General features: G+C 47.3%; 2 protein-coding genes and 1 long non-coding RNA gene across 3 annotated transcripts in view; all 3 read right to left on the bottom strand.

Annotated features, from left to right (window-relative positions):
• Positions 1–12718, bottom strand: part of GCH1 (GTP cyclohydrolase 1) — a 37872-nt gene extending 25154 nt beyond the window's left edge. The window contains exon 1 of the mRNA XM_081866185.1: positions 11989–12718. Coding sequence (XP_081722311.1) covers positions 11989–12334 — 346 coding nt within the window. The 5' untranslated portion in view covers positions 12335–12718. The remainder of the gene's footprint in view (positions 1–11988) is intronic.
• The window catches only part of LOC309345551, a 130301-nt gene that overhangs the window by 25175 nt on the left and 77733 nt on the right, over positions 1–27393 (bottom strand). The gene's annotated exons all lie outside the window — the stretch shown is intronic.
• The window catches only part of WDHD1 (WD repeat and HMG-box DNA binding protein 1), a 35532-nt gene continuing 34047 nt past the window's right edge, over positions 25909–27393 (bottom strand). The window contains exon 26 of the mRNA XM_081867416.1: positions 25909–26946. Coding sequence (XP_081723542.1) covers positions 26743–26946 — 204 coding nt within the window. The 3' untranslated portion in view covers positions 25909–26742. The remainder of the gene's footprint in view (positions 26947–27393) is intronic.

Here is a 27393-nt window from a genome sequence, read left to right on the forward strand (position 1 = left end):
ATTAGTTGCAGTTTCCGGGTCACCTTCAAAGGTAGCCCCACATAGAGTGCATTGCAGTAGTCCAAGCGGGAGATAACTAGAGCATGCACCACTCTGGCGAGACAGTCTGCGGGCAGGTAGGGTCTCCGCCTGTGCACCAGGTGGAGCTGGTAGACAGCCGCCCTGGACACAGAATTAACCTGCACCTCCATGGACGGTTGTGAGTCCAGAATGACTCCCAGGCTGCGCACCTGGTCCTTCAGGGGCACAGTTACCCCATTCAGGACCAGGGAATCCCCCACACCCGCCCGCCCCTTGTCCCCCCAAAACAGTACTTCTGTCTTGTCAGGATTCAACCTCAATCTGTTAGCCGCCATCCATCCTCCAACAGCCTCTAGGCACTCAAACAGGACCTTCGCCGTTGGAAGATTCGGGACAGATAAATAAAAGGTGTCTTCATGCAGTGGGCAGAGTTAATCTGTGGAACTCTCTGCCACAGGAGGCAATGATGGTGGGTACTAGCCGTTTTGACTATGCTCTGCTTCCACAGTTGGAAGCAACAACAACGGGCAGAGAGCCTTCTCGGCAGTGGTGCCCTCCCTGCAGAATGCCCTCCCATCAGATGCCAAGGAGATTTAGAACCACAGTCATACCTCTTGATATGTTCGGTTCAGGTTATGTCTTTTCAGGTTGCGTCCCGCGGCGACCCGGAAGTACCGGAAAGGGTTACTTCTGGGTTTCTCCACTTGCACATGCGCAGACACTCAAAATGATGTCACATGCATGTGCAGAAGTGGCGAATCGTGACCCGCAGACGCAGGTCAATTATTATTCAATTATTATTATTCTTGCAGATCATTTTTGTATTATGTTTTTACTATAATTTTACTGGTGTTAGCCACCCTGAGCCCGGCTCTGGCCGGCGAGGGTGGGGTATAAATAAAATTTATTAATTTATTATTATTATCAAGTCCAACAGGACTTACTCCCAGGTAAAAGCACAACAAGGCCCCACCGAACTCAATAGAATTTAACTTCTGTGTGATGTTTTGGGAGGGACTCCAAAGGTCATTCAGTCCAACCCCCTGAAATGCATTTGCCTACAACAAATATAAATGCATGCGCCGCTGGGGCGTTTAGAGCACGTGTGGAGTGCAAACTCCCCATCGGCAGACGTGACGTTGGATGAAAGAGAGGATCGCAACAGTTGGGAGAAGATAAAATCTGAATAGGAAGGGAAGAGAATCGCCCATGATTTGGAGCCTTTGCGTCAGAGGTAAAAGAGCCTGTTGCTATAGGAACTATTTGCATGGCTTTAATGTTGCTCGGGAGGCGAGCGAAAAGGAAAAGATGAAGAGCCTGCCTTTACAGCCTTTAGGGCAGGTTAACAGAAGACACAAAACGGCTAGGATGGCTGGGTCTCTGGTGCATTTGCAGTCTCCAGCCACAGCCGGAATAATCAAAACCACGAGGATTTTACTAAGTTGCTTCAAAGGCCAGAGCCGGAACATGAGCCAGCAATGCTTATAGGGGCTCAGACTGGGTGCATGTGCGCCTAGGCAAACCCATGTGCCGCCAAAGGGCTCTCCTCAAAACCCCTGACTCTTGCCTTCTCACCTCCCATCATCTCTGCCCTCTGTGGATGGGACTCTTTAAGTTTCCCTGACCTGGAAAAAGGCCACTTCAGAAGTACAATGAATGGGTGGGTGGAACATTCACATAACTGGCAAGAGTCATTAACCTTTCAATGCCCGTGGGAGCATTGGATTTTCTTTTTTCTTTTTTTGTATAATTTTTATTAAAGATTTAAACAAAACATATTATCCAAAAAACATGTCATCCTTAATTCCCCCCCCCCGTTTCCTCCCTCCCCCCACGCTCCCACACGAAACCCACCCACCCCCACCCCCCTGACCTCCGTCAGTTCCAGTCTTTGGTTTCTCTGTGAATGCTGTTACAAAGTTGTATAAATCCTTAAATTATTTAACTGATTATTGTCGATAAAAAGTTTGTGAATGTTTATTCAAAACCTGCCAAGGAGTCCAATTTGCTTTGTTGCCTCTTCAAATACTTTGTAAAGGGTTCCCATTCATCTTTAAAGTCACAGTTATCCTTGTCTCGTAGCTTATGTGTCAATTTTGCCAGTTCTGCATAGTCCATCAATTTTTCTTGCCATGATTCTTTAGTTGGGGTTTCTTCAGTCTTCCATCCTTGCGCTATTAGGACTCTCGCGGCCGTGGTCGCATACATGAAGATGTTTTTCAGCTTTTTTGGCAGATCTTTCCCTACAATCCCTAACAAAAATGCTTCAGGTTTTTTAACAAATGTTAGCTGGAACATTTTCTCCAACGGAGCATTGGATTTTCAAGCAAGTGCAACAGGCATCCTTTGGTGTCTTAAGAACATAATAAAAGAGGCAGTTGGTCCTGGCCGAGATGACCGGCAGAATCCGTGATCTGGGAGAAGAGAAGTTGGAGGAAGACTGGGAGAAATTCAAGATGTATTTACAAAAACATTGTAATTTGGTTGAATGTTAAGAAGGATGCTAGATTATAAAAAACTGGTCACCACTAAACTAGATTTAAATTTGATGATAAGTGAGACTAAAGAAAATATAAAACTTTTTGGAAGAAGCGCTAGATTATATGTGTGAGTGGACATGAGATTGTAAACAAGTTGATAATTTGTTTGGAAATTTTTTTTTAACGATGTAAATGGGAGCGGGAGACGTGAGGGAGCCCAAAGAAGTGATGAAATTGTTGTGAAAGAAGTAAGATTGTTTATTATGTGTGCATTTATATTTAAAAACCTTAATAAATATTTATAAAAAAAAAAGAGGCAGTTGGTCCATTTTGCCCGTGTTTAGCTGTGGGCACTGTTGGTGCATAGGTACACGGAACTGGACCTCACTGGGCTTCTTGCACCAACTGGAGAATGCCAGGCAACTACGTTCTCCCCCACAAACGACCCTCGGGATGATTCATCACTCTTCTTTCCCAATGCGCTTCTGTGACACATATCCAAAGATATGTGCACACAGTACAATGGCAGAGTCCAAGCAGTAGCTAGGCATTGGTGGTGTGGATTTCTAAGCTACCGTATTTTTTGCACCATAGCACTCACTTTTTTCCTCCTAGAAAGTAAGGGGAAATGTCTGTGCGTGTTATGGAGCGAATGCCTGCGGGTGGCGGGGGGGATCTGCTGCAGTTGGGAGCAGAGGATCCATGGTTCCCCTTCCTTCCCTCCTCCATGGTTACAAAGCATGGATCCACATGGATCCTCAGGATTTTTGCATTGGGCTACTCCAAACTCACTGTCAGATCACATGTCTGTGGCCACAGCATGAACCACAAAAATCATATATCACTATTTCGTTTAGAATATTTTTTTTCTTGTTTTCCTCCTCTAAAAACTACGTGCGTGTTATGGTCTGGTGTGTGTTATAGAGCGAAAAATACGGTACTTTATTACGTACCAAACAGAACAAAAGAAATCATGGCTCCTCTCTCCTCCTTCATCTCCGAGAGAGAACAGAAAAGCAATAGTACAACAGAACAGTGTAACTGAACTTCCGTTCTCATGACTCCAACAGTATGGGATGTCAACACAGACATGTGATGAAAACAATCACACACCCTGCAACGGGAGGAATGAAATCCCAACAGGCACAGCAGTTTAAGAAGGATGATAATATACATTCACCCTGGAGAAAAGACAACTGAGGGTGATTTGATAACTGTATGATGGATGACCACCAAACCTCTGTTTTAAAAGCTCCAAGGAAGGAGAGTCCACCACCTTTAGGGGGAGTCTGTTCAACCATTCAACAGCACCAGTTGTCAGAAAGTTCTTCCTGATGTTCAGTTGGAATCGCCTTTCATCTAAGTTGAATCTATCGGGTTAGGTCCTTCCATCTTCCATGGCTGGCACGTGCACTGCCCCAGGCGCCCGATCGGCTTGCTCCACCGCTGGACAGCTCTTCAGATATTTGAAGATAGCTATCCTGTCTCCTGTCCATCTCCTCTTTTCCAGGCTAAACATACACAACTCCTTCAAGGGCTCCTCATAAAAATTGGTTTCCAGACCCTTGTTCATCTTGGTCTCCCTCCTCTGCACATATTCCAGCCTGTCAACATCCTTCTTAAACTGTGGCGCCCAGAACGGGATACAGTATTCCAGGTGGGGTCTGACCATGGTAGAATAGGGTGGTACAGTGGTGCCTCGCAAGACAAAAATAATCCGTTCTGCGAGTCTCTTCATCTAGCGGTTTTTTCATCTTGCGAAGCATCCCTATTAGCGGCTTAGCGGATTAGCGCTATTAGCGGCTTAGCGGCTATTAGCGGCTTGGAAAAAGGGGGGGGAAAGGAAAAAATTCGCAAGACTCGCAAGACGTTTTCGTCTTGCAAAGCAAGCCCATAGGGAAATTCGTCTTCCAAAGTGCCTCGAAAAACGGAAAACCCTTTCGTCTAGCAGGTTTTTCGTCTTGCGAGGCATTCGTCTTGCGGGGCAACACTGTACTATGACTATTCGCATCAAAGTAACTTCCCATCGAAAGGGGGGGCACCCTACGTTTTCCCCATTCTCTGCTTCATCAACAGAGCTTGCAAGGAGGTCTTATAGCTATAAACATAAACACTGCAGAACGAAACTTGCCTTCAAAAGAAAATATTATTGGTTACAACTTTTTACTCCTTTCTTGTTCCCCCTCATATTTTTTTCACAGCTTAGCTGTGAAAAAGAAAACAGAAAATTGTGCCAACATTTTTTTAAAAAAATTCTGAAAAATAAAAAAAGAGCTTTGGCAAGTTTACTTTTCATGAGAGTCAAATTAAGGCACTTTCCCCCAATGTATTGACAGTTTAAACAAGTTGAAGACACGGCAGATCATTCAGAGGCAATAAAAGGCTTTAAGAGACACCTGGTCGAAATTGCAGCCTTTCTTCACTCCACTTTCCTGCCAAAATGGTATTTACAAGAAGAGTGACGTACAAGAGGCAACAAGGTTTGCTTCTGCCATCAGTGTCTCTAATGAGGTCTGGAATCATGTGCCGAGCCCCAAATGGAATCAATTGTTCGGAAAGCATCTGCTAGTTCCTCCATCAACATTGGCAGCGGAGAAAAGAGGTCTAATTTAATTCACATTTGTGATTGCACACAGTGCAAGTGGATACAAGGGGGGGCAGAGTCAGGCTTTATTCCGCCACTTTCAAGGCAGACGGACACACTTGTCTCTTTTGCACAAATCCTTTGGCACAAAACTATCCACTGTGGAAATTATTCATTTAGGTTTTAATGTTTTCTATATTGCTTATGTGATGGCAGAAAGTGAGGAGGAATTAAAGAACCTTTTATTGAGGGTGAAAGAGGAGAGCGCAAAATATGGTCTGAAGCTCAACATCAAAAAAACGTAGATCATGGCCACTGGTCCCATCACCTCCTGGCAAATCGAAGGGGAAGAAATGGAGGCAGTGAGAGATTTCACTTTCTTGGGCTCCATGATCACTGCAGATGGTGACAGCAGCCACGAAATTAAAAAAAGCCTGCTTCTTGGGAGAAAAGCAATGACAAACCTAGACAGCATCTTGAAAAGCAGAGACATCACCTTGCCAACAAAGGTCCGTATTGTTAAAGCTATGGTTTTCCCAGTAGTGATATATGGAAGTGAGAGCTGGACCATCAAGAAGGCTGATCGCTGAAGAATCAATGCTTTTGAATTATGGTGCTGGAGGAGACTCTTGAGAGTCCCATGGACTGCAAGAAGATCAAACCAATCCATTCTGAAGGAAATCAGCCCTGAGTGCTCACTGGAAGGACAGATCGTAAAGCTGAGGCTCCAAGACTTTGGCCACCTCATGAGAAGAGAAGACTCCCTGGAAAAGACCCTGATGTTGGGAAAGATGGAGGGCACAAGGAGAAGGGGACGACAGAGGACAAGATGGTTGGACAGTGTCCTCAAAGCTACAAACATGAGTCTGACCAAACTGCGGGAGGCAGTGGAAGACAGGAGTGCCTGGCATGCTCTGGTCCAGGGAGTCATGAAGAGTCGGACATGACTAAACAACTAAACAACAACAAATATTGCTTATGAGTAGTTTTGTTATGTTTCAGTTATGTGTATTTTCATGTTGGAAGCAGTCCTGTCCTGAGCATGGTTTTTAACTTTGGAAAGGCAGCAAACAAATGATATACAGTGTATATTTTAGCCAGGCTTCTAATATTGTGGCTTTCAATAACCACAAGCATTATGGAGAGATTTAACCACTTTTGACTCCTCTTTTCAACTTCCTCTTTTACCAGTTCCCCAAATTTCTTGGGGATGTTTCTTCCTTTGAAGTAAAATGTAAATATGCTGGACTTTCTTGGCAATTGCCTGTTTATATATATATATTGAATTTGATAGCACTATGGTCACTATCTGCATTTGGTTCAACAACATTTACATCTGGCACCAGATCCTGAGAGTCCCTTAAGATCACTTCACCTGTGTTCAGATCCATGATCAACTGTTCTCAAGTATCAAATCTAGAAAAGGCAAAGTGGTACACCAAGTGAGCTGCACCACTGATTAAAAATTGCAAGTGATTCTCAAAACAGTGATCAGCAATGTACTTCCAGGTGGTTCACCAGGCAGAAGTCAGTAAGGAGAAGCTGTCACTATTGTCGCTTTATTGGTTCGTGCTGGTTGCTCAGCAGCTAAGTGCGCACGGCTAGACCTTACGACACAAAAAGGCAAACAAACTGACAAGTGGCAGGCAGCTGCAGCGCTAACTCCAAAGCCTGTGGTTTAACGCAGAGCAAGAATTTTGAAGTATTTGCCTCGCTACGCCTTCGTCGAAAGCGGTTCTGAATTTGCCCTGGTGTGGCTCCTGTCCAGGGCGGACAAAAATGCAAGCAAGGGCAAAGTGATTGGGACAAAATACCCAACTCACTTTACATGTAAACACACAAAAAAAGGCAAAGGACCTGGATGGTTAAGTCCAGTCAAAGGCGACTCTGGGGTTGCGGCGCTCATCTTGCTTTCAGGCCAAGGGAGCCAGCATTTGTCCACAGACAGCTTTCCAAGTCATGCAACCAGCAGGACTAAACCGCTTCTGGTGCAATGGAACACCATGATGGAAACCAGAGCGCACGGAAACGCCATTTACCTACCCGCTGCAGCGGTAACTATTTATCTACTTGTAATGGTGTGCTTTTGAACTGCTAGGTTGGCAGGAGCTGGGACAGAGAAACAGGAGCTGACTCTGTCACAGGGATTCGAATGGCCATCTATTTGATCGGCAAGCCAAGAGGCTGAGTGGTTTAGATCACAGCGCCACCCACATCCCAACTTTGCATGTATGCTCATGTGGTCTGTACTGGTGGTGACTGACCATGAAAAAGAGTTATTATTGGGAGTGGGTAGCCTGATGAACAATGGGATTACGGCACTCACCTGACCTCATCCGCACTGCTAACCTGACAGGGCAGCGACAAGTTTGGTGTGGTGCAAGCAGGGGCGTACGAAGTGGGAGACAGAGGGGGCGGGCCACCCCGTATGCCACTCGGGGGGGCGTGACAAGAGGGCCCCTGCCTCCCCCCAGCTGTAGAGCAACCGAGGGCACATGGCGTCCATATGGGCTGCCTCTCGCATGACGACCGCACGGGCTGCTGCGCATGCGCACTCCATAAGGGATGCCGTGCATGCGCAGTCCATACAGACGTCGCATGTGCGCCACCAGGCGGTTCGTCCTGCTCCGGGGTCCTCCGTCACTGGGTGCAAGCACCCTGGCAGCAGTGTTAGAAACCCAGATGTATAAGCTAGGTGCCAAATTGCACCTTAAACCTGGGTTATGGTCTCCACAATGGAATGTCCAGTCGCTAGGGTTGGGTTTGATGACCCCTTTCAACGTGACAATGCTACGATTCTATTATCTCAACGACAATCTGCTGGGATAGCTCACTTGGTAGAGCATGAGACTCTTAACTTGAGGGTCATGGGTGTGATAGGAATTTGGAGGTCTTAGGTATATGTTAAATGTTCATAAGTGTACCAACCAAGCACGTACATAGATCAGCACAGGAAGACCGACCTGAAACCATTTTGATTTCCAAACTGAGCAAATGATTTCTCTGCAAGGTCAAAATGGGAAACCTCCCCATTGTCTCTTTCCTCACAAATCCTGTCTTAAGGGCTCAGGAACTAAGTATTTATCATTACAAAAGACTGGCCAGGCTACCCAGGAAATCCAATCAATTGACCATTAAACAGGTAAACAAAGCACTCAGATTTCCTGTAGACCGCCCTTTCTGTGATGTAGGTATGCGGGGAGTGGTCTTGGGTTTCACCCCTTCTGTGCTTTATGTATGATGTATGGAGGGGTGGTCTTGAGCTCCACGGCAGGGAATTTAAAATGTCTATATAAGACCTTCCAGTAGCACCTTAAAGACCAACTAAGTTAGTTCTAGGTATGAGCTTTCGTGTGCATGCACACTTCTTCAGATGTGTATCTGAAGAAGTGTGCATGCACATGAAAGCTCATACCTAGAACTAACTTAGTTGGTCTTTAAGGTGCTACTGGAAGGAATTTTTTGTTTTGACTATGGCAGACCAACACGGCTACCTATCTGTAACTGTATATAAGGCCTTGTGTGCCATTGTTCTGGGTTCCTCCTCCTTTCCTGCGGGTGAGAGGAGCACCCTGTTGCAACAGATCAATAAAGATCAGGCTTACTAGCTGCTTTGCTTCTCAATATTCTCTGGTTGGCCTCTGTACTTTTCTCCTACCAATAGGGAACCTACGTAAGGACTCTATATGGGCTCTTGGATACCTCATAAGGAGAGAAGGGCAGATTTTGTTTACAACATGGGTTTTAGCCCCACATGGGGCAAAACATTCCTGCATTGCAGGGGTTTTGAGTAGATGACCCTTGTGGTCCCTTCCAGCTCAACAATTCTACGAGTCCATTGTTTGACTGCAACTCTTACAACAATTCACTCGTCCCAGAATTGATGCTTTTGAGTTATGGTGCTGGAGGAGACTCTTGAGAGTCCCATGGACTGCAAGAAGATCGAACCCATCCATTCTGAAGGAAATCAGCCCTGAGTGCTCACTGGAAGGACAGATCCTGAAGCTGAGACTCCAAGACTTTGGCCACCTCAGGAGAAGAGAAGACTCCCTGGAAAAGACCCTGAAGTTGGGAAAGATGGAGGGCACAAGGAGAAGGGGACAGTGGACGAGATGGTTGGACAGTGTTCTCAAAGCTACCAGCATGAGTTTGACCAAACTGCGGGAGGCAGTGAAAGACAGAAGTGCCTGGCATGCTCTGGTCCAGGGGGTCACAAAGAGTCGTACACATATAAACGATTAAACAACAAAGCTGGAGGTTTCTAAGCTGTGGTTGCCAGCTGTGTGTCTCCATGTAGTTGCCATTGGACCTCTGCCAATAGCAAAATGTGCCCGGCTAATTTCTGCTCTGATCTCCCCTCCACCTCGCCCCTCCCAGTGATGCGGCTGGAGGGAGGTGATGGGGGCAGCACAGCCCCAGAGGACGCCACGCCACCCACTAAGATTTTGACCCAGCTGTGAAAAAGGAGAATTCCATGCTAGGGATCGTTGAGGAAAAGATCCAGAATAAAACTACCAAGATCACAATAGCATTGCACAAACCCATGGGGCAAGTGCACTTGCTATAATGGCATGTAACTCTAAGCCGGGGTGTCCCAACTTTTTTCAAAGAGGGCCAGATTTGATGAAGTGAACATGCGTGAGGGCCAACCAAAGTTGTTGAGCTTTTTTTAGGATTAAGTTGATGATAAAATACAGTAGTCTGTTAAACATTAAAAGCTTCCCTAAAGAGGGCTGCCTTCAGATGTCTTCTAAAAATTTGGTAGTTTTTTATTGCCTTGACATCTGGTGGGAGGGCGTTCCACAGGGCAGGTGCCATTACCAAGAAGGCCCTTTGCCTTGTTCCCTGTAACTTGGCTTCTCGCAGTGAGCGAACCGCCAGAAGGCCCTCAGCGCTGGACCTCAGCGTCCGGGCAGAACGATGAGTGTGGAGACGCTCCTTCTTTTTATGATTTTACCGCAAAGTTGTTGGGCTTTTTTTTAGGATTTTACTCCAGGAAATAAACTACCACAGGGGCTGGATTAATCTGACAGGCCCCCAAAACGGACTTTGGACATGCCTGCTCTAAGCCATCATTTATTTTTAGGGAATGGGTCATGGGTCAGGGACAGGCATTACCTTTGCATGCAGAAAATTTCGGAGATTCAATCCTCACAGCTGAAAGAGACCCCAACCCGAAACCCTGCTAGCTGGTGTATACACCAATGTTTCCCAAACTTGGGTCTTCAGCTGTTTTTGGACTACAACTCCCATCATCCCTAGCTAGCAAGACCAGCTGTCAGGGTTGATGGGAATTGCAGTCTGAAAACAGCTGGAGACCCAAGTTTGGGGAACCCTGGTGTGCATAGTACTAATAAAAATGCTAATAATAATGTTATTATTTATATATTGGCCAAACACAACAGCCCTGTTTGAAATCCTGGAGAGCCACTAGTCAGAGGGAGAGGAGAGGGGAAGAGAGAGGGAGGGAAGACTTCTCTGAGACCAGACTGCAGGCGGAGTTCAGGGAAGAGCTAAGATTCATACTCAGGAGTTTATAATTCACAACCGAAGGTGTGTTCACACCAGGGGACATTATTGGGGATGGGGATGTCTTTACCCTATGCAAAGGAGTCCACACTTTGTCTAGAGATTAAGAGTGGTTTTAGCCTTAGGGACTCAGATCTGTGTTAAACTGGTTGGAGAGACAATGCCCCAGATGGTATTATTTCACAACAAAGTACAGGATATGCCTTCATTCTGGATGATGTCCTGTGAGCAGGGATTAAAAACCCAACACAGCTACTAAACAGGAGTGTGAACAAGGCCTTTGTTTCCTTGGCTGCTTTGCTATGCCATACAAAGTGACGTAGCAGTTTAAAGTTGTTTCATTCATTAAAATTGAAGTTTAGTATTAACTTTTAAAGTCATCTTAAAATGGGAGAAGCCTACAGAAGGCACCTGGTCCAATCCTTGGAAGCATCTTTAAACCCCTAAACGGCCTCGGCCCAGTATACCTGACAGAGCGCAACCACCCCTATTGTTCTGCCCGGACACTGAGGTCCAGCGCCGAGGGCCTTCTGGCGGTTCCCTCACTGTGAGAAGTGAGGTTACAGGGAACCAGGCAGAGGGCCTTCTCGGTGGTGGCACCTGCCCTGTGGAACGCTCTCCCATCAGATGTCAAAGAGATAAACAACTATCTGACATTTAGAAGACATCTGAAGGCAGCCCTGTTTAGGGAAGTTTTTAATGTTTGATGTTTTATTGCTTTATTATTATTATTCTGTTGAGAGCCACCCAGATGGGCAGGGTATAAATAATAAATTATTGTATTATGATTATCTCCTGTTATAGCTGGGATACACTCCTTGTCTGAAATCCTGAAGAGCTGCTTCTGCCAGTCAGTGTGGGCATACTGAGCTAGACATCTTGACTCTGTAGAAGCCAGCTTCTTAAATTCCAATGTGTTTCCAAAGTAACAATGATTTCATTGGAAATTCACTTCCCCACTTTTGTAATCTCCCCCGGATGCCCTCATCCCAGCTCCTGAAGGGGCCTCAGGCAAGTCTCTTCCCCAACCATTCTCCATTCCGGTGCCCTCTGGTTGCTTCGGACTAAAACAAGGCCACCAGCCCTGGGCAGCACTGCCTAGTGGGCAGTGCAGTCCAAAACAGCTGGAAGGCACAGAGTCTGCTATAATCTACCCCATGGGAACAGTGAGGGTGCCTGAAAGGACCTTTAAGCACATTCATTTATTGGAACCCGGACACTACAGCCAGCTCAAATTGCCCCTAATTTCAGAACACTACCCCACAGGGCTGTTGGGAACAGGAGCGATGCAAAGCACTGGGCATTCTGCTTTGTTTTTAGTTTGGCGGGGATCTATTCTCCAGGTGCACCCTCGGGCACCGGAGCCCTGCTTACCTGTGATGGTCTCTTGGTAGCCTTTGGTGAAGAACTGCATGGCGGTGGCCGCCCTCCAGGGGGTCTTGAGGAGTCCCTGGCGCTCGGGGTCCTCGCCCAGGGCGCGCAGGATGGTGCTGTAGGCGGCAGCCAAGCCGGGCAGGTTCATCTCGTTGTCTTCCTCGCTGCGGGTGCGCTCCTCTCTCCAGCTCTCGAAAGAGCTGGCTGCAGCCTTGGGGCAGCGCGGCGCGTCCGCGGAGGAGCGCCCGGGCAGCGCCTGCGGCGGCTTCTCCGCCAGCGCGTAGCCGTTGTAGCTGGCGGCTCGCAGAGGCTGCTCCAGCAGCGCCCGCGGCTTCACCTTCTCCATCGCTCCGGAACCGGGAGACCTGTCCGTGCGGCTGGGGAAAACCCTGGAGATGTGGGCTGGATCTGGCGACTTTGCGCGCAAAAGGACGCGCGCCCTGGAGGGACGAACACCCGAGGGACCGTGCCCGGTCTCAGACGGAGGGGGCGAGTCTTTCTACCCACGAGGAGCGCAGGGATCCTCAGCGCAGCGTTGTCTCCAGCGCTGGAGACGGTGCGCCAAAGCGGTGACCCGTGCGCCTTGGCGCTGGAGAGGTTGGGAAGTTCCTGGCGCAGCGTGTTCCGGCAGGGAAAAGCGTGGCGCGCCTCGACGGAGGAGGGGAAATAACACCGATGTCAGGATCCGGCCCTGGCTTTCCCTCGGCTCCACCCTCGGACTTTCCCCCAGCCGGCTCGCCCCACTTTATAGCGCGCCAGGCTTCGACGCAGCTCCTATTGGGCTCCCCTGCCCGTGCGTCACCCGCCCTGGCAGCCTGTAAGAGGATCAGGCGGCCGGCGAGCTCCACGGGCGGAAGCGGGGGTAGCGGCGGGCGGCCGGGGGAGCCCAGGCTGGGCCAAGCGGGGACACGGAGGGGTCCCTGTCGAAGTGGGAGAGGCTGGGTCGCCGTGGGGAGCGCAGGAGAAGCCCGGGTCGTCGCAAGAGGTTGCCTGATGGCTTTTATTTGGTTCATCTTTGCGCACCGCCAACTCTTAAAAAAATAATATCCTGGCCGACGGGTACGATAAAATCATGAAAACATCAAAACAATGTGAAATCGCAAAAACCCAAATGACCAGCGTGGAATCCAATTCTCTTTCGTTCTTGTTTTGTTTTGGGTATTTTTGAAAGTCACTGTAATGTTCTTGGAATTACAGCTAAAGCATCCAGGACAGATGAACATCCAACCTCTGCTTGTTGTTGTTGTTTAGTCGTTTAGTCGTGTCCGACTCCTCGTGACCCCCTGGACCAGAGCACGCCAGGCACTCCTGTCTTCCACTGCCTCCCGCAGTTTGGTCAAACTCATGCTGGTAGCTTCGAGAACACTGTCCCACCATCTCGTTCTCCTTCGTCCCCTTCTCCTTGTGCCCTCCATCTTTCCCAGCACAAGGGTCTTTTCCAGGGAGTCCTCTCTTCTCATGAGGTGGCCAAAGTATTGGAGCCTCAACTTCACAATCTGTCCTTCCAGTGGATCACTGCCTTGTCATGGCGAAGGGGACTGAATAACTCAGAGAAACTATGAACTATGCCGAGAAGGGCACCCAAGATGGACAGGTCATAGTGGAAAGTTTTGACCAAACGTGATCTACTCCTATTCATGAGCCCCATGTTTTTGCAACGGCAAAGTGAGATGACCTCCTTTGCACACTACCCAGGCATAGAAGAAGAAAAACAGCATATAAAACAAATAGAAAATAGATTAAGATACCCCAGAGAATGAACCTGTGGGCAGGGAGTGTCTCAGCTTTTAATATATGTACAATGCATATTATTAAATTCATGCATGCATAATATTGGCTACTGAGTCCTCTACCCTCTGGCTGGAGGAAGCTCTCAGGAAGTCGTTTATTTCTGCACATGCTAAATGTTTCCTGAAAACTTGTAAGGAGATACCAGTGGGAGTGAACCACAGGCTCACTTAAGCCATGTCTGTTTCAGCTGGGGTAATATCGGGCACTAGAGACGGCGCTTCCTTATAAGGGATTGCATTTATATCACCACCAAACCATTCGGGTTTTCCTCCCCGTGAAGAAAGGCATGCACTGGTCATGTAATAATAAACGTAGCAAGTGCAAAATGGCCTGGAGTCTTCTTGGAGGAAAGGAGACCTGGAAAGATAGGAATGAATCAGGGTAGGAACAGATTTTCACATTTGTATCCTGCCTTTCTCTGTGGCAGCCCAGCCCTACAATTCTCTGATTCTCCAAGAGGCAGTGGCTGGCTCTAAGTTACCCAATGAGCTTCTTGGCTGAGTGGGGATTCGAACTTTGGTCTCCCAGATCCTAGTCCAAAACTCTAACCACTACACAACAGTGTATACATCATGTGGCCTGTCCCACACCTGGCTGTTGCTCAGTGGTATGAACAAACTTCCTAGGAGTTTATCTCAGTGAAGACCATTACTTGGAAAATCAATACAACCCAGGTGGTTAAGAAAGCCCAACAGAGACTCCGTCTGTGTGGTATGCTGGTTTGACATCAACTGATAGGAAGTGCCTACAGAGGGTGGTGAATACAGCACAAGATATTATGGGCTGCCCCGTGAATCCGCTGGATGAAATAGCAGAAGAACCTTGCCTCAGGAGAGTGAGGAAAATTCTCAGGGATGATTCACACCCTGGCCGGCACTTTCTTGATCTCCTGCCGTCAGGCAGAAGATATAGAAGCATGATTAGTCGCGCCAACAGGGTAAAGAACAGCTTCTATCCGTGGGCTGTTAGGCTGCTGAATGAAAAGATAACAACAGGGCAACTGACTTTTGGGTTTGGTGGGTGTGTGCCAGTAAACAAGGGGAATTAAGACTAAGAGAGCTGAGTGGGGGGTGCTCGTGTAATCTCACTGCATACAAGTTGTGCAAGTGACAATAAAGTATTTCAAACTTTTTTATCGGTGGTTGCAAGAACCAATGATCTCTATCTTTAAGTCTGAACAAGATGCTTGTTTAACCTGGAGGTAGGCTGTCTGAATTGTGCATTGCTTTGTAATGATTTGTTGGGTCTCTGGACCATAATAAAGATTGAGTGATTGATTGAATAAAGTAGAATCATAGAATCATAGAATCATAGAGTTGGAAGAGACCACAAGGGCCATCGAGTCCAACCCCTAGCCAAACAGGAAACACCATCAGAGCACTCCTGACATATGGTTGTCAAGCCTCTGCTTAAAGACCTCCAAAGGAGACTCCACCACACTCCTTGGCAGCAAATTCCACTGTCAAACAGCTCTTACTGTCAGGAAGTTCTTCCTAATGTTTAGGTGGAATCTTCTTTCTTGTAGTTTGGAACCATTGCTCCGTGTCCGCTTCTCCGGAGCAGCAGAAAACAACCTTTCTCCCTCCTCTATGTGACATCCTTTTATATATTTGAACATGGCTATCAAATCACCCCTTAACCTCCTCTTCTCCAGGCTAAACATGCCCAGCTCCCTTAGCCGTTCCTCATAAGGCATCGTTTCCAGGCCTTTGACCATTTTGGTTGCCCTCCTCTGGACACGTTCCAGTTTGTCAGTGTCCTCCTTGAACTGTGGTGCCCAGAACTGGACACAGTACTCCAGGTGAGGTCTGACCAGAGCAGAGTATTTCAATTTCAGTTCAATCTGCTTTCTCTGCAGAAGGTTCCAGGCTCAATCTCAGCACTCCAGGAAAGGCTGAGAAATACATGCCTGTCTGAAAAATTGGGGAGCTGTTGCCATACTGAGCTATTGCTAGTCCATTGCTAGTCTAGTCGGCTACTTTGTGTGTAACTGGGCATGTGTGTTTGTGTGTGCCATCTTGTCATTCAACGCAGGCAGCAAAATGTTTTGATCTGGCCTTGGGCACAGGCAACCTTTTTGACCCTGAAAACCTGCCATTTCCTCACTGCCAACCTACTGAGAGCTCCATATCAGTTATTGGCAAGGCCACACAGTGCAGATATTGATGCAGTCACACTTTCTCTCCCATGGACACAGGCACACAATGCCCCTCCTCAGCCATATCTAGGTTGGTAGCTGTCACTGGGAGTGAGGTTTAACCCTCTCAACCTATTCCAGCACTGTAATAGGAAGGGAGATTGCACCAGATAGCTCCACTATTTTTGAAGACTTTGATCTTGTCTGTGTGCTTTGTTTTTTGTTTTGCTTTTTCCACTGCTTTTTTTTGCCTCTTCCCTGCAGAGCTCTGTTAGCTCAGTGGTCAGTATTCCTGGTGCCAAATGAAATGGAGGAAATTGTTAGTTGTCGAGGAGATAAGGGCCTGGGTAAGGAAAATATGTCATAAATACGCTTTGGTGACTCATTTCCTCTTTGTCCCTTTTGGGCACCTGGTATCATTCAAAACCTCGCTCGCTTCATCATCACCTTGTCGTGGTGAAAGGGCTTGCACGTTCCTATGATCCTTGTGAGCGAAGCCGGTGTACTGGAAGAAGCAAAGATCACCAGTGCCGAAGCAATGATTCCTCAACATCGACTTTGTTGGACTGGTCATGTTGTGCAGATGCCTGATTATCATCTTCCAAAGCAACTACTCTATTCCGAACATGGAAAGCGTAATGCTGGTGGTCAACAAAAGAGGTTTAAAGACTCTCTCAATGCAAATCTTTAAAAATGTAGTATAAGGACACCTGACCATTAGGTCCAGTCGTGGCCAACTCTGGGGTTGCGCCGCTCATCTTGCTTTATTGGCCGAGGGAGCTGGCAAACAGCTTCCAGGACATGTGGCCAGCATGACTAAGCCGCTTCTGGCGAACCAGAGCAGCGCACGGAAACGCCGTTTACCTTCCCGCTGGAGCGGTACCTATTTATCTACTTGCACTTTAATGTGCTTTCGTACTGCTAGGTTGGCAGGAGCAGGGACCAAGCAACGGGAGCTCACCCCGTCCCAGGGATTTGAACTGCCGACCTTCTGATCGGCAAGTCCTAGGCTCTGTGGTTTAACCCACAGTGCCACCCGCGTCCCTCCAAAAATGTAGTATAAACACCAACAACTGGAAAACAGCCTTTACCAAAGGTGTCATGGACTTTGAAGACGCTCGAACTCAGGACAAAAGGGAGAAACGTAGTAAGAGGAAGGCAGACTTAGCAAACCCTCTCCGTAATGAACTCCTGCCCGGAAACCTATGTCCCAACTGTGGAAGGATGTGTGGGTCCAGAACTGGCCTCCACAGTCACTTATAGACTCACTGTTAAGACCGTATTCATTTCATATTCATAGCTTGGCTATGAGTGATCGCCAAAGAAGATCATTCAAAACAAAAGAGAAAACAGAATGGGCAGCTCAGTGTTCAGGGGTGGTGTTTGCAGAATCCCTGACAGAGAGAACAAAGATCCAATGGGGAGGGGGGTAGCACCATCACCATCAGGGCTGTAACAGCAAAATGACACATGCAACTTTCAACACAAGATGAAGCCCATTTCCTTAGCCTGAGGAATCTTTGTTTCCTTGTTAATTATAAACTATTATAAAGTCTTCTTTTAATCATCATCACCATGGTGAAAAGAGTTCTACTCCAGAGGATGGTTGCAAAGAACATTTTGAAAATATTGTAGATTTCTTTTAAGTCTACAGAAGCCAGAGGAGAAGGAAAACAACACAAATATTGCAACATTTCAACTACTTTAAATGCATTTTTACTCAAAACAAGAGATCTGTATGAAGTGTATGTGGTGCAAAGGATGAAGTGATGACATGTGCAAGTAATTCAGTGAGGTTTGTAGCCTCTCTCCATCATCATTTCCCCCCCAAACTAAAGTCTCAATTTTTATAAGCCTATTGTTCTCCCGAGGACTCTCCTTTCTCCCCAATAATTTCAGGAGTCCCTTTTGTGTACCACATCCAGTTCTGCATACATGGTCACCGGTCCAACTCTCCTAGCCTCACAATGAGACGAAGATCATTTTCTGTAGCAAAATTGTTGCAGAAATTATGGGTGCCATCCTCAGCCATAACTATGGGGTAGGAATGTATCTCAGTGGCAGAACATCTGCTTTGGAATAGATGCGCCAATGGTGTGACTCAGGAACATGACAGTTACAATATTTTAGGTGTCCTAATCGGTGTTGTTTTGAAAGGTTCGGTCTGCTATCTTGGTTCAAAATGGCACCCAATGGTGTCCATAGACCGAATCCTGCTCTGCAATCTCCAAATTTGGCTATAGTACCTTAAGAGGTGTCTGAATACAGCGTGGAGACAGAGAGCGTTCCAAAATATAGAAACCGTTAAGTGCTTTGTAACTGTTGGTTGGCATCCGTCTGTCTTGGGAGACAGTGGAGGAGTGCACCTTTGGGGGAGAAGTCAAATCATTGAAGAGTTACAGCGCCTGCTGTGGCTGTAGAGACCGATATGGGAGAGACATGTTTTGTTACCTTTCCGTAAAAGATACCCAGAACACTTTGTTTGCTAAGATTGCTAAGGGAAAGGAGATTGTTAGCCACTTTGAGACTCCTTAGGGTAGTGATAAAGCGGGATATCAAATCCAAACTCTTTTATATATATATATATTCTTTTTATTAACTTTCATTTACAACAGACACACACACACACAAAAAAACATTAAATAAATAAGATCCATCAAAAAAGAGAAAAAAGGGGGAAAAGGGGGGGGGGAGAAAAAATACATCAATGAAGCAGATGGGCCCGTCCTTGCCGCTGCTTGTCCACCAGGTTTCTCTAACGCACAGCAACCCAGGTCATGTGGGCGGGGAGGGGGGGTTGCAGTGATTTTTAGGAAGTCATTAGTTTGCACCAGGCGTCCTATTGGGAAGACCCAGTTTTCTGAGTGCATGTTCTGGAAGTTGGGCAATAGGGGCAGTACAGGATTCCTTTTGGTGTACCGACCTCCCCGCTGCACCAAGGATTCCCTGTCTGAGCTGCTTCAATTCGTGGCGAATGTTCTCCTAGTTTGGTCGTCCTAGGGGATTTTAACATCCATGCCGACACGACCTTACAAGGGGCCGCTCGGGACTTCGTGGAAAGCATGGCCTCCATGGGGCTGTCCCTGAATAAGTCTGGCCCAACCCATAGCCGCGGACATGCCTTGGACCTGGTGTTTACCTCTACGGATGTTGGTGATCTGACACTAAGTAAAAGCGAAACGAAAGAAGTGCCATGGTCAGATCACTTCCTGGTGCAACTGGACTTCTCCTCTGCAGGGAGGTGGGACCGATTCGGATGGTCCGCCCCCGCCACTTAATGGATCCAAATGGTTTCCAGAGAGTGGTTGGGGATGCTTTATCCCATGTTGATGGCCTTTCAGCCGATTCCCTGGTGGCCCGCTGGAATGTGGAGTTAACCAGGGCTATTGACTGTTTGGCTCCGAAGCGCCCTCTTCGATTGCATGAAGCCCGGAGAGCCCCGTGGTTTTCCACGGATCTGAGGGCAATGAAACAATCGTTGAGACGGCTAGAGCGCCGGTGGCGGATAACTCATTCTGAATCTGACCGGACACGGGTTAGAGCTCAATGTCGAGCCTACCAAGTGGCGGTAGCGACGGCGAAGAAGACTTTCTTCACCGCCTCTATTGCATCTGCAGAAAACAGCAGCAGGAGACTCTTTCAGGTGGTTCGCAATTTAGCGGAACCACCTGTAACATCGGGGCCCAGTACGGGCCACATGTTCTCCTGCAATGATTTTGCAAATTTTTTTGCAGATAAAATCGCTCAGATTCGGGAAGAAGTAGACTCCACCGTGGGAGCAGGGCCGGGGCGGGAGAGTGCTAGAGTCCTGTCTGGTCAAGTTGTGTGGGATCAATTTCAATCTGTTACCTCCGAGGATGTGGACAGGCTGCTTGGACGAGTGAAGCCAACCACCTGTCTCCTGGATCCTTGCCCATCCTGGCTTATAAAAGCTAGCCGGGAAGGACTGGGCGATGGGCTTCGTGGGGTGGTGAATGCTTCCCTCCGTGAGGGAGCCTTCCCAGACCCGCTGAAAGAGGCGGTTATTAAACCGCTTCTTAAAAAACCATCTTTAGATGCGGCCACGATGGCCAATTATCGCCCAGTCTCAAACCTCCCATTCTTGGGCAAGGTGATTGAGCGAGTGGTTGCTGAACAACTCCAGGCACGCCTGGAAGAAGCGGACCATTTGGATCCCTTCCAGTCGGGATTCAGGCCTCATCATGGGACTGAAACTGCCTTGGTCGCACTGGTTGATGATCTCCGGCGGGCTAGGGACAAAGGTGAGAGCTGTTTCCTAGTTCTGCTGGATCTCTCAGCGGCGTTTGATACCATCGACCATGACATTCTTCTGGACCGTCTTGAGGGGCTGGGAGCTGGGGGCACTGTCATACAGTGGTTCCGCTCCTTCCTCCTGGGCCGTGTTCAGAAAGTGGTGGTGGGGGATGAGTGTTCAGACCCCTGGCCGCTCACTTGTGGGGTGCCTCAGGGTTCTGTCCTCTCCCCCATGCTTTTCAACATCTACATGCAGCCGCTGGGAGGGATCATCAGGAGGTTTGGGCTGGGTGTTCATCAGTATGCAGATGATACCCAGCTCTACCTCTCCTTTAAATCAGAACCAGTGAAGGCGGTGAAGGTCCTGTGTGAGTGCCTGGAGGCGGTTGGAGGTTGGATGGCGGCTAACAGATTGAGGTTGAATCCTGACAAGACAGAAGTACTGTTTTTGGGGGACAGGAGGCGGGCAGGTGTGGAGGATTCCCTGGTCCTGAATGGGGTAACTGTGCCCCTGAAGGACCAGGTGCGCAGCCTGGGAGTCATTTTGGACTCACAGCTGTCCATGGAGGCACAGGTCAAATCTGTATCCAGGGCAGCTGTTTACCAGCTCCATCTGGTACGTAGGCTGAGACCCTATCTGCCTGCGGACTGTCTCGCCAGAGTGGTACATGCTCTGGTTATCTCCCGCTTGGACTACTGCAATGCGCTCTACGTGGGGCTACCTTTGAAGGTGACCCGGAAACTACAACTAATACAGAATGCGGCAGCTAGACTGGTGACTGGGAGCGGCCGCCGAGACCATATAACACCGGTCTTGAAAGACCTACATTGGCTCCCAGTACGTTTCCGAGCACAATTCAAAGTGTTGGTGCTGACCTTTAAAGCCCTAAATGGCCTCGGTCCAGTATATCTGAAGGAGCGTCTCCTCCCACATCGTTCTGCCCGGACACTGAGGTCCAGCTCCGAGGGCCTTCTGGCGGTTCCCTCACTGCGAGAGGCCAAGTTGCAGGGAACCAGGCAGAGGGCCTTCTCGGTGGTGGCGCCCGCCCTGTGGAATGCCCTCCCATCGGATGTCAAGGCGATGGACAACTACCTGACATTCAGAAGACATCTGAAGGCAGCCCTGTTCAGGGAAGTTTTTAATATGTGACATTTTAGTGTATTTTTTATCTCTGTTGGAAGCCGCCCAGAGTGGCTGGGGAAACCCAGCCAGATGGGTGGGGTACAAATAATAAATTATTATTATTATTATTATTATTATTATTATTATTATACACATGACAAAAACCATTTCGGACACACAAATTGACTTCCTTCCCTGCTGGATTCGGGTTTCTTAATTAAAGACTCCATTTTCTGCTGCTGGTATTGTTACTGGGTTATACATCGTAAGTTTTATAACAGACCTGCTATAGTTGTTATGTTTCTATAATTTCCTTCAATATAAACCATGAATTTATTCCAATCGCCAATAAACTTTGTATTTTTTTGATTTCTAATTTTTTTGCGTCATTTTTGCCAATTCAACAAATTCAGATAATTTTGTTTGCCAATCCCTCACCGTTGGTATATTTGTACTTTTCCAATTTTGTGCAATTAGAATTCTGGCCGCTGCTGTTGAATATTGAAACAGAATTTTGTCTTCTTTCCTAATTTCTTCTCCGATAATTCCTAATAGGAAGGCCTCTGGTTTTTTAGGGAAAGTGTACTTAAATATTTTTTTTAACTCATTGTAAATCAGATCCCAAAATTTCTTCACTTCCTCACATGTCCACCACATATGTAGGAAGTTACCTTCCTTTATTTTGCATTTCCAGCAGGCCTTGTTTCCTGTTTTATACATCTTTCCTAATTTTACTGGTGTTACATACCACCTATATATCATCTTCTCTAAATTTTCTCTAATTGCAACACTTGCCGTAAATTTTATTCCTTCGTTCCATAATTTGGACCATATCAAATCCAAACTCTTCTTCTTCTGTACGTTATGCTGCTTGACACGAGTCTCCACATTCTTTACTTCTAACTTTTTTTTCAGTGCGTGTAATCAATTTTTCCAGCTTTGTGATCCACGGCAAGGATGGTATGTTGTAACAGATAAACTATTGAGCCTAGGGTCAGGGCAAAGGTTGCCCTAAGGCCAGGTATTACATCTTGTTTAATCAATAAACAGAAGGCCATGTCCCCAGATTTCAACACATCTGCAAAGCCAAACAGTGAGCTTCAGATAATGCAAAGTCCTCTCCTCTCCTCGCCCTGCCCTCCATGAAAAAGCTTAGGTTTATTTGCATGCTGGAATCCTCTAGCGTCCAGGGAAGAATGTGGTAAGGGAGCTTCCTGGGAGGAAATCTTAAGAGAGTTGTTTAGCCAAGAGAAAATGCAATTTAAAAGTGACAGGATAAACATCCTTCAGATATCTGAAGGGGTGTCAGCTAGACAATGCAGCAAACTTGGAAAGAAGTGGACTCTCCTTCCAGACTGGGATTCCACCTTTCAGGAATGCTGTAGCAGAGGCCTCTTCTTCGGCTGGATGACCTTTTGAGATCCCATCAATTCCAATACAGTGGTGCCCCGCAAGACGAACACCTCGCAAGACGAAAAACCCGCTAGACGAAAGGGTTTTCCGTTTTTCGAGGCGCTTCGCAAGACGAATTTCCCTATGGGCTTGCTTTGCAAGACGAAAACCCATAGGGAAATCTCCGGGACAGCGGGGAAGTGCAGCGCGTCTTCCCCACTGTCCTCGGACCTCCTCCGAAGGCTGGCGGTGGGGCGGAGAGACCTTCTCCCCGCGCCAGCCTTCGGATGGCTGTCCTGAAGACTTGCAGTGGGAGGAGGGTTTTCCTTCCCACCACCAACATTCAGAATGCTGTTCTGAATGTTGGCGTGGGGAGGAAAAACCCTCCTCCCACCACAAGCCCCGGGAACAGAGGAGAAGCGCTGCGCGCCTTCCCCTCTGTTCCCGTACCTGTCCTGAAGGCTTGCGGTGGGGAGAAAAGCCCTTCTCCGCACCGCCAGCCTGGCAAGCGGTCTCCATAGGAACGCATTAATTGATTTTCAATGCATTCCTATGGGAAACCATGCTTCGCAAGACGAAAAACTCGCTAGACGAAAAAACTTGCGGAACGAATTAATTTCGTCTTGCGAGGCACCACTGTATTCTATACAGGGGTATTGCTTATCAGCAATTAGATGGAAGCTGAATTAAAACAGGACTTCCACACTGCACTAAACGCAACACATTTTTATGTTCTTCGCCATGGCCAAGATCCTTCCAGAATAGTTGCTCACAATTATGTAAACTGCATGCAGCTAAGTTCCTCGCTAGAATTAATTATAATCTTGTTTGCAGGTTAAGTCTGTTTCAATGCTGCCTGTTGATTTGTCTGAGGTGGGGGGCTTTAATTGAGCAGTCATTAAAGGCTCCCTCTTGGAAACAGAAATGAACACTGGGGTAATTAAAAGAGGCTAATTATTGGGAAACTCTTCACTTATCCCCCAGATGTAACTCACAATGAGGTGGTGAAAGCAGTCAATTAGCCAAGTTGCACATATCTGGCAGTCCTGCTTTTAGTGTTTCATCATAGGCACAGATTAAGGACGCGAGTGGCGCTGTGGGTTAAACCACAGAGCCTAGGACTTGTTGATCAGAAGGTCGGCGGTTCGAATCCCCGCGACGGGGTGAGCTCCCATTGCTCGGTCCCTGCTCCTGCCAACCTAGCAGTTCGAAAGCATGTCAAAGTGCAAGTAGATAAATAGGTACCACTCCGGCGGGAAGGTAAACAGCATTTCCGTGCGCTGCTCTGGTTCGCCAGAAGCGGCTTAGTCATGCTGGCCACATGACCCGGAAGCTGTACGCCAGCTCCCTCGGCCAATAAAGCGAGATGAGCACCGCAACCCCAGAGTCGGTCACGACTGGACCTAATGGTCAGGGGTCCCTTTACCTTTACCTAGGCACAGATAGACAAGAACTAAATCTCACTGCTTACAGAAAAGCATCATCATTCAATCACAGGTCCAGATAAGGAATGCAAACCCCAGAGTGGAGCAGACTGACAGCATTGTCTGGATGTTTCATAAAAAAGAAGTGAACAAATGACGGCAGATTCCAAAAAAAAAAAGAAGTTAACATGGAAGCAACCCCAGAGGTTTAAAAACTGAGAAGTGCAGCTATCGGGAGGGTGTGGGTCAGAGAATCTGCACCCCTAAAACCTGGGTGAATGCTGAATTTCCGCATGGAGCTTGGCTTCATGGATAAGATGGCTAATATCCAAGAATAGACGCAAACAATATACAGAACTTTCATACTCAGAAGCATACCTTGGGTTATCAGATGCTGAAGGCAAACAATAGGGGCTTGGTCATTCCTCCTCTGGTCACTGGATTCACAACCAGACTTTATCATGTATGAAGCACCTTAAGAGCTTTCCTACATAACCTGCCTCTGTAATCTTTAAGGTAGCCCTGCAAGGCAGTTCAGCATATTTTTTAATTCCAAAATGAAAGGGCTACAGATGCAGAGATTGGCAACCTTAGGCAAGCCATTTGCTGAATGCCTGAGCTCTGAACTAGACATCCCTGGCTCACAGTCCATTTTTATCCAGTCCATTAAGACTAGCAAACCGTCCCCTTGCTTTCTTAAAATTGCAGCCCTCTCCAAATGGACAGTCTTTTGATTTGCAATTCAGGACAGCCGTGCTCCTACATCTCTTTGCTCACTTACCTCGGGGCCCTGTTATCCTTGGATCAATTATTCAATTTCATGCTTAGATCACAGTATCATTCCAATGAATTAGTGAATTTATTCCGTCCAATCAGAGTTTACTATAACAATGGCTGTGATAACTGCTTCTTTGGCTATCACCAACTTGGCTGTAGCAAGGTTAAAAGTGGTTATGCCCTATTTCACAGGGATGGGAAGGCCATGTCCCTCCAGATGTTGTTAGACGCCAACTCCCAGCAGCCCCAGCTAGCACGGCCAAGGGACCTAGGGATGATGAGAGTTGGGAGTCCAGCACTATTTAGAGGGGCACAAGCTGCCCATTCCTGTTCTGTAGGCTCACAGTCCTTCCTCTCCAGGGCTCCAAAGTACTGGGAGCTAAACTGACATATGAGGGGAGGGGAGAAGGATTTCTTCTCTCATCAGTTAAGCTGGAGTGGACAAAACAGACCTACCCAAATATAAAACTAGCATCTGAGATAAGTGAAAACAAAGTATTCATCAACTAAGATATACAAGACAGCATCTTAAAAAGCAGAGACATCACCTTGCCAACAAAGGTCCGTATAGTTAAAGCTATGGTTTTCCCAGTAGTGATGTATGGAAGTGAGAGCTGGACCATAAAGAAGGCTGATTGCCGAAGAATTGATGCTTTTGAATTATGGTGCTGAAGGAGAATCTTGAGAGTCCCATGGACTGCAAGGAGATCAAATCTATCCATTCTTAAGGAAATCAGCCCTGAGTGCTCACTGGAAGGACAGATCCTGAAGCTAAGGCTCCAAGACTTTGGCCACCTCATGAGAAGAGAAGACTCCCTGGAAAAGACCCTGATGTTGGGAAAGATGGAGGGCACAAGGAGAAGGGGACGACAGAGGACAAGATGGTTGGACAGTGTTCTCGAAGCTACGAACATGAGTTTGACCAAACTGCGGGAGGCAGTGGAAGACAGGAGTGCCTGGCGTGCTCTGGTCTAGGGGGTCATGAAGCGTCAGACATGACTAATCGACTAAACAACAAGATATACAAATGTCACCACTTTATTTAGTAGAACCATTACATAAAAATACCAAAATTCCAGCATTTGGAAGAAAAACATTTGCTATGCAGAACTCAGACATACCCAATGATGCCCACATGCCTAAGGCAGGAGTATTTAATGTGATGCCCTCCAGAAGTTGTTGGACTACAACACCCATCATCCACGATCACTGGCTAGGCTGGATGGGGCCAATAGGGAGTCCAGCAACATTTTGAGGGCACTGCGCTAGCTACACCGGCCTAAGAGACAAGTCTCTCCTACATTCCTTTCCTACGTAGATCAGGAGGGAAATTACACAAACCAGATGGGTGTGGGGTGAATGATTCTTCTTCAGCATGGCTGGGTGGGAAATGGGGTTGCATGATGGCTCCACTGTTCTCCGCTCACCTACCAGCACACGGTGAGTCAAGTCAAAAGCTCACAAGGCTGTTGCTGCAAGACAGGCAAACCCCCAAAGTGCCAGACCCTAACAAAGGCTTTCACACATTCTGTAACTTAAAAAGGAAAAGCAACAAAGAAGTAGTGGAAAACAGAAGGTCAGAAGAAGGTCAAGCGGGAACAGTGGACATCTATGGAACAGACTCTCTGCCTTTTCTCCTTGGCCATATCTGCTTTCTACCGCCATGGTGCAGTCCCAAAGGAAACATGGTGCACTACTGAAATAACAGGTCTCATGCCAGGAATATCTGGATTTGGCTTACTGGGACCAACTAAATGTGTGGCATGACATAAAAAGGGCAACACCTGTTTGGAGGCTGGTTCAAACAATAGGTTAAAGTTAACCCACAAGGTACCCTTAGAAAAGCACAGGCTGGTTTATCTCTGCTTGAAGGCAAATGCTGATAGCTTTGCGATGGCAGACTCCTGAATGGAACTGGGTTTTGTGACCGAGCTTGTGTCCTCCTTTGATTTTTTCCCTTGGCTTTCTTGCCCACCACTGTTAACAACTTCCAAGCGCTTCCGCTTTTTCCCTTCCGATGAATCGCCAGCTTCTTTTCCTTTGGCTTTCTCGGTCCAGACCTAGGGAAGGGGAAGAAACCAATTAACTAATGTAGCAGGGATTTGCCATGATTCAGCTATTCAGAGGTAAAGTGCAGTGTCACTGAATTCTGTGGAATGGGATTCTTCTTCACCAGCACTGAATCCTAACAAAATAAGATCAGAAGAGCCTGGCTGCTGCATCCTGGCTTTTCTCAAGGCATCACCCCTAGACCAGATTTCCAACTGCAGCAAAGATGGGGAGATGTTGATCAGGGGGTGCAGTGCAAATATTATAGTTAGCATGTTGTAGTGATTAGCACTGAACTAGACCTGGAGAGACACAGGTTCAAATCTCTACTATGAAAGCTCCCTGGGTGATTTCACACTGTTGACTCATGTTAAGCTTGTGGTCTGATAAGACCCCGAGATCCTTTTCACATTTACTAGTGGCAAGCCAGGTGTCCCCCATCTTTTATTTGTGTAGCT

This window comes from Podarcis erhardii, assembly GCF_964252035.2.
Source record: "Podarcis erhardii genome assembly, chromosome: 1".
In the NCBI taxonomy this organism is placed as follows: Eukaryota; Metazoa; Chordata; class Lepidosauria; order Squamata; family Lacertidae; genus Podarcis; species Podarcis erhardii.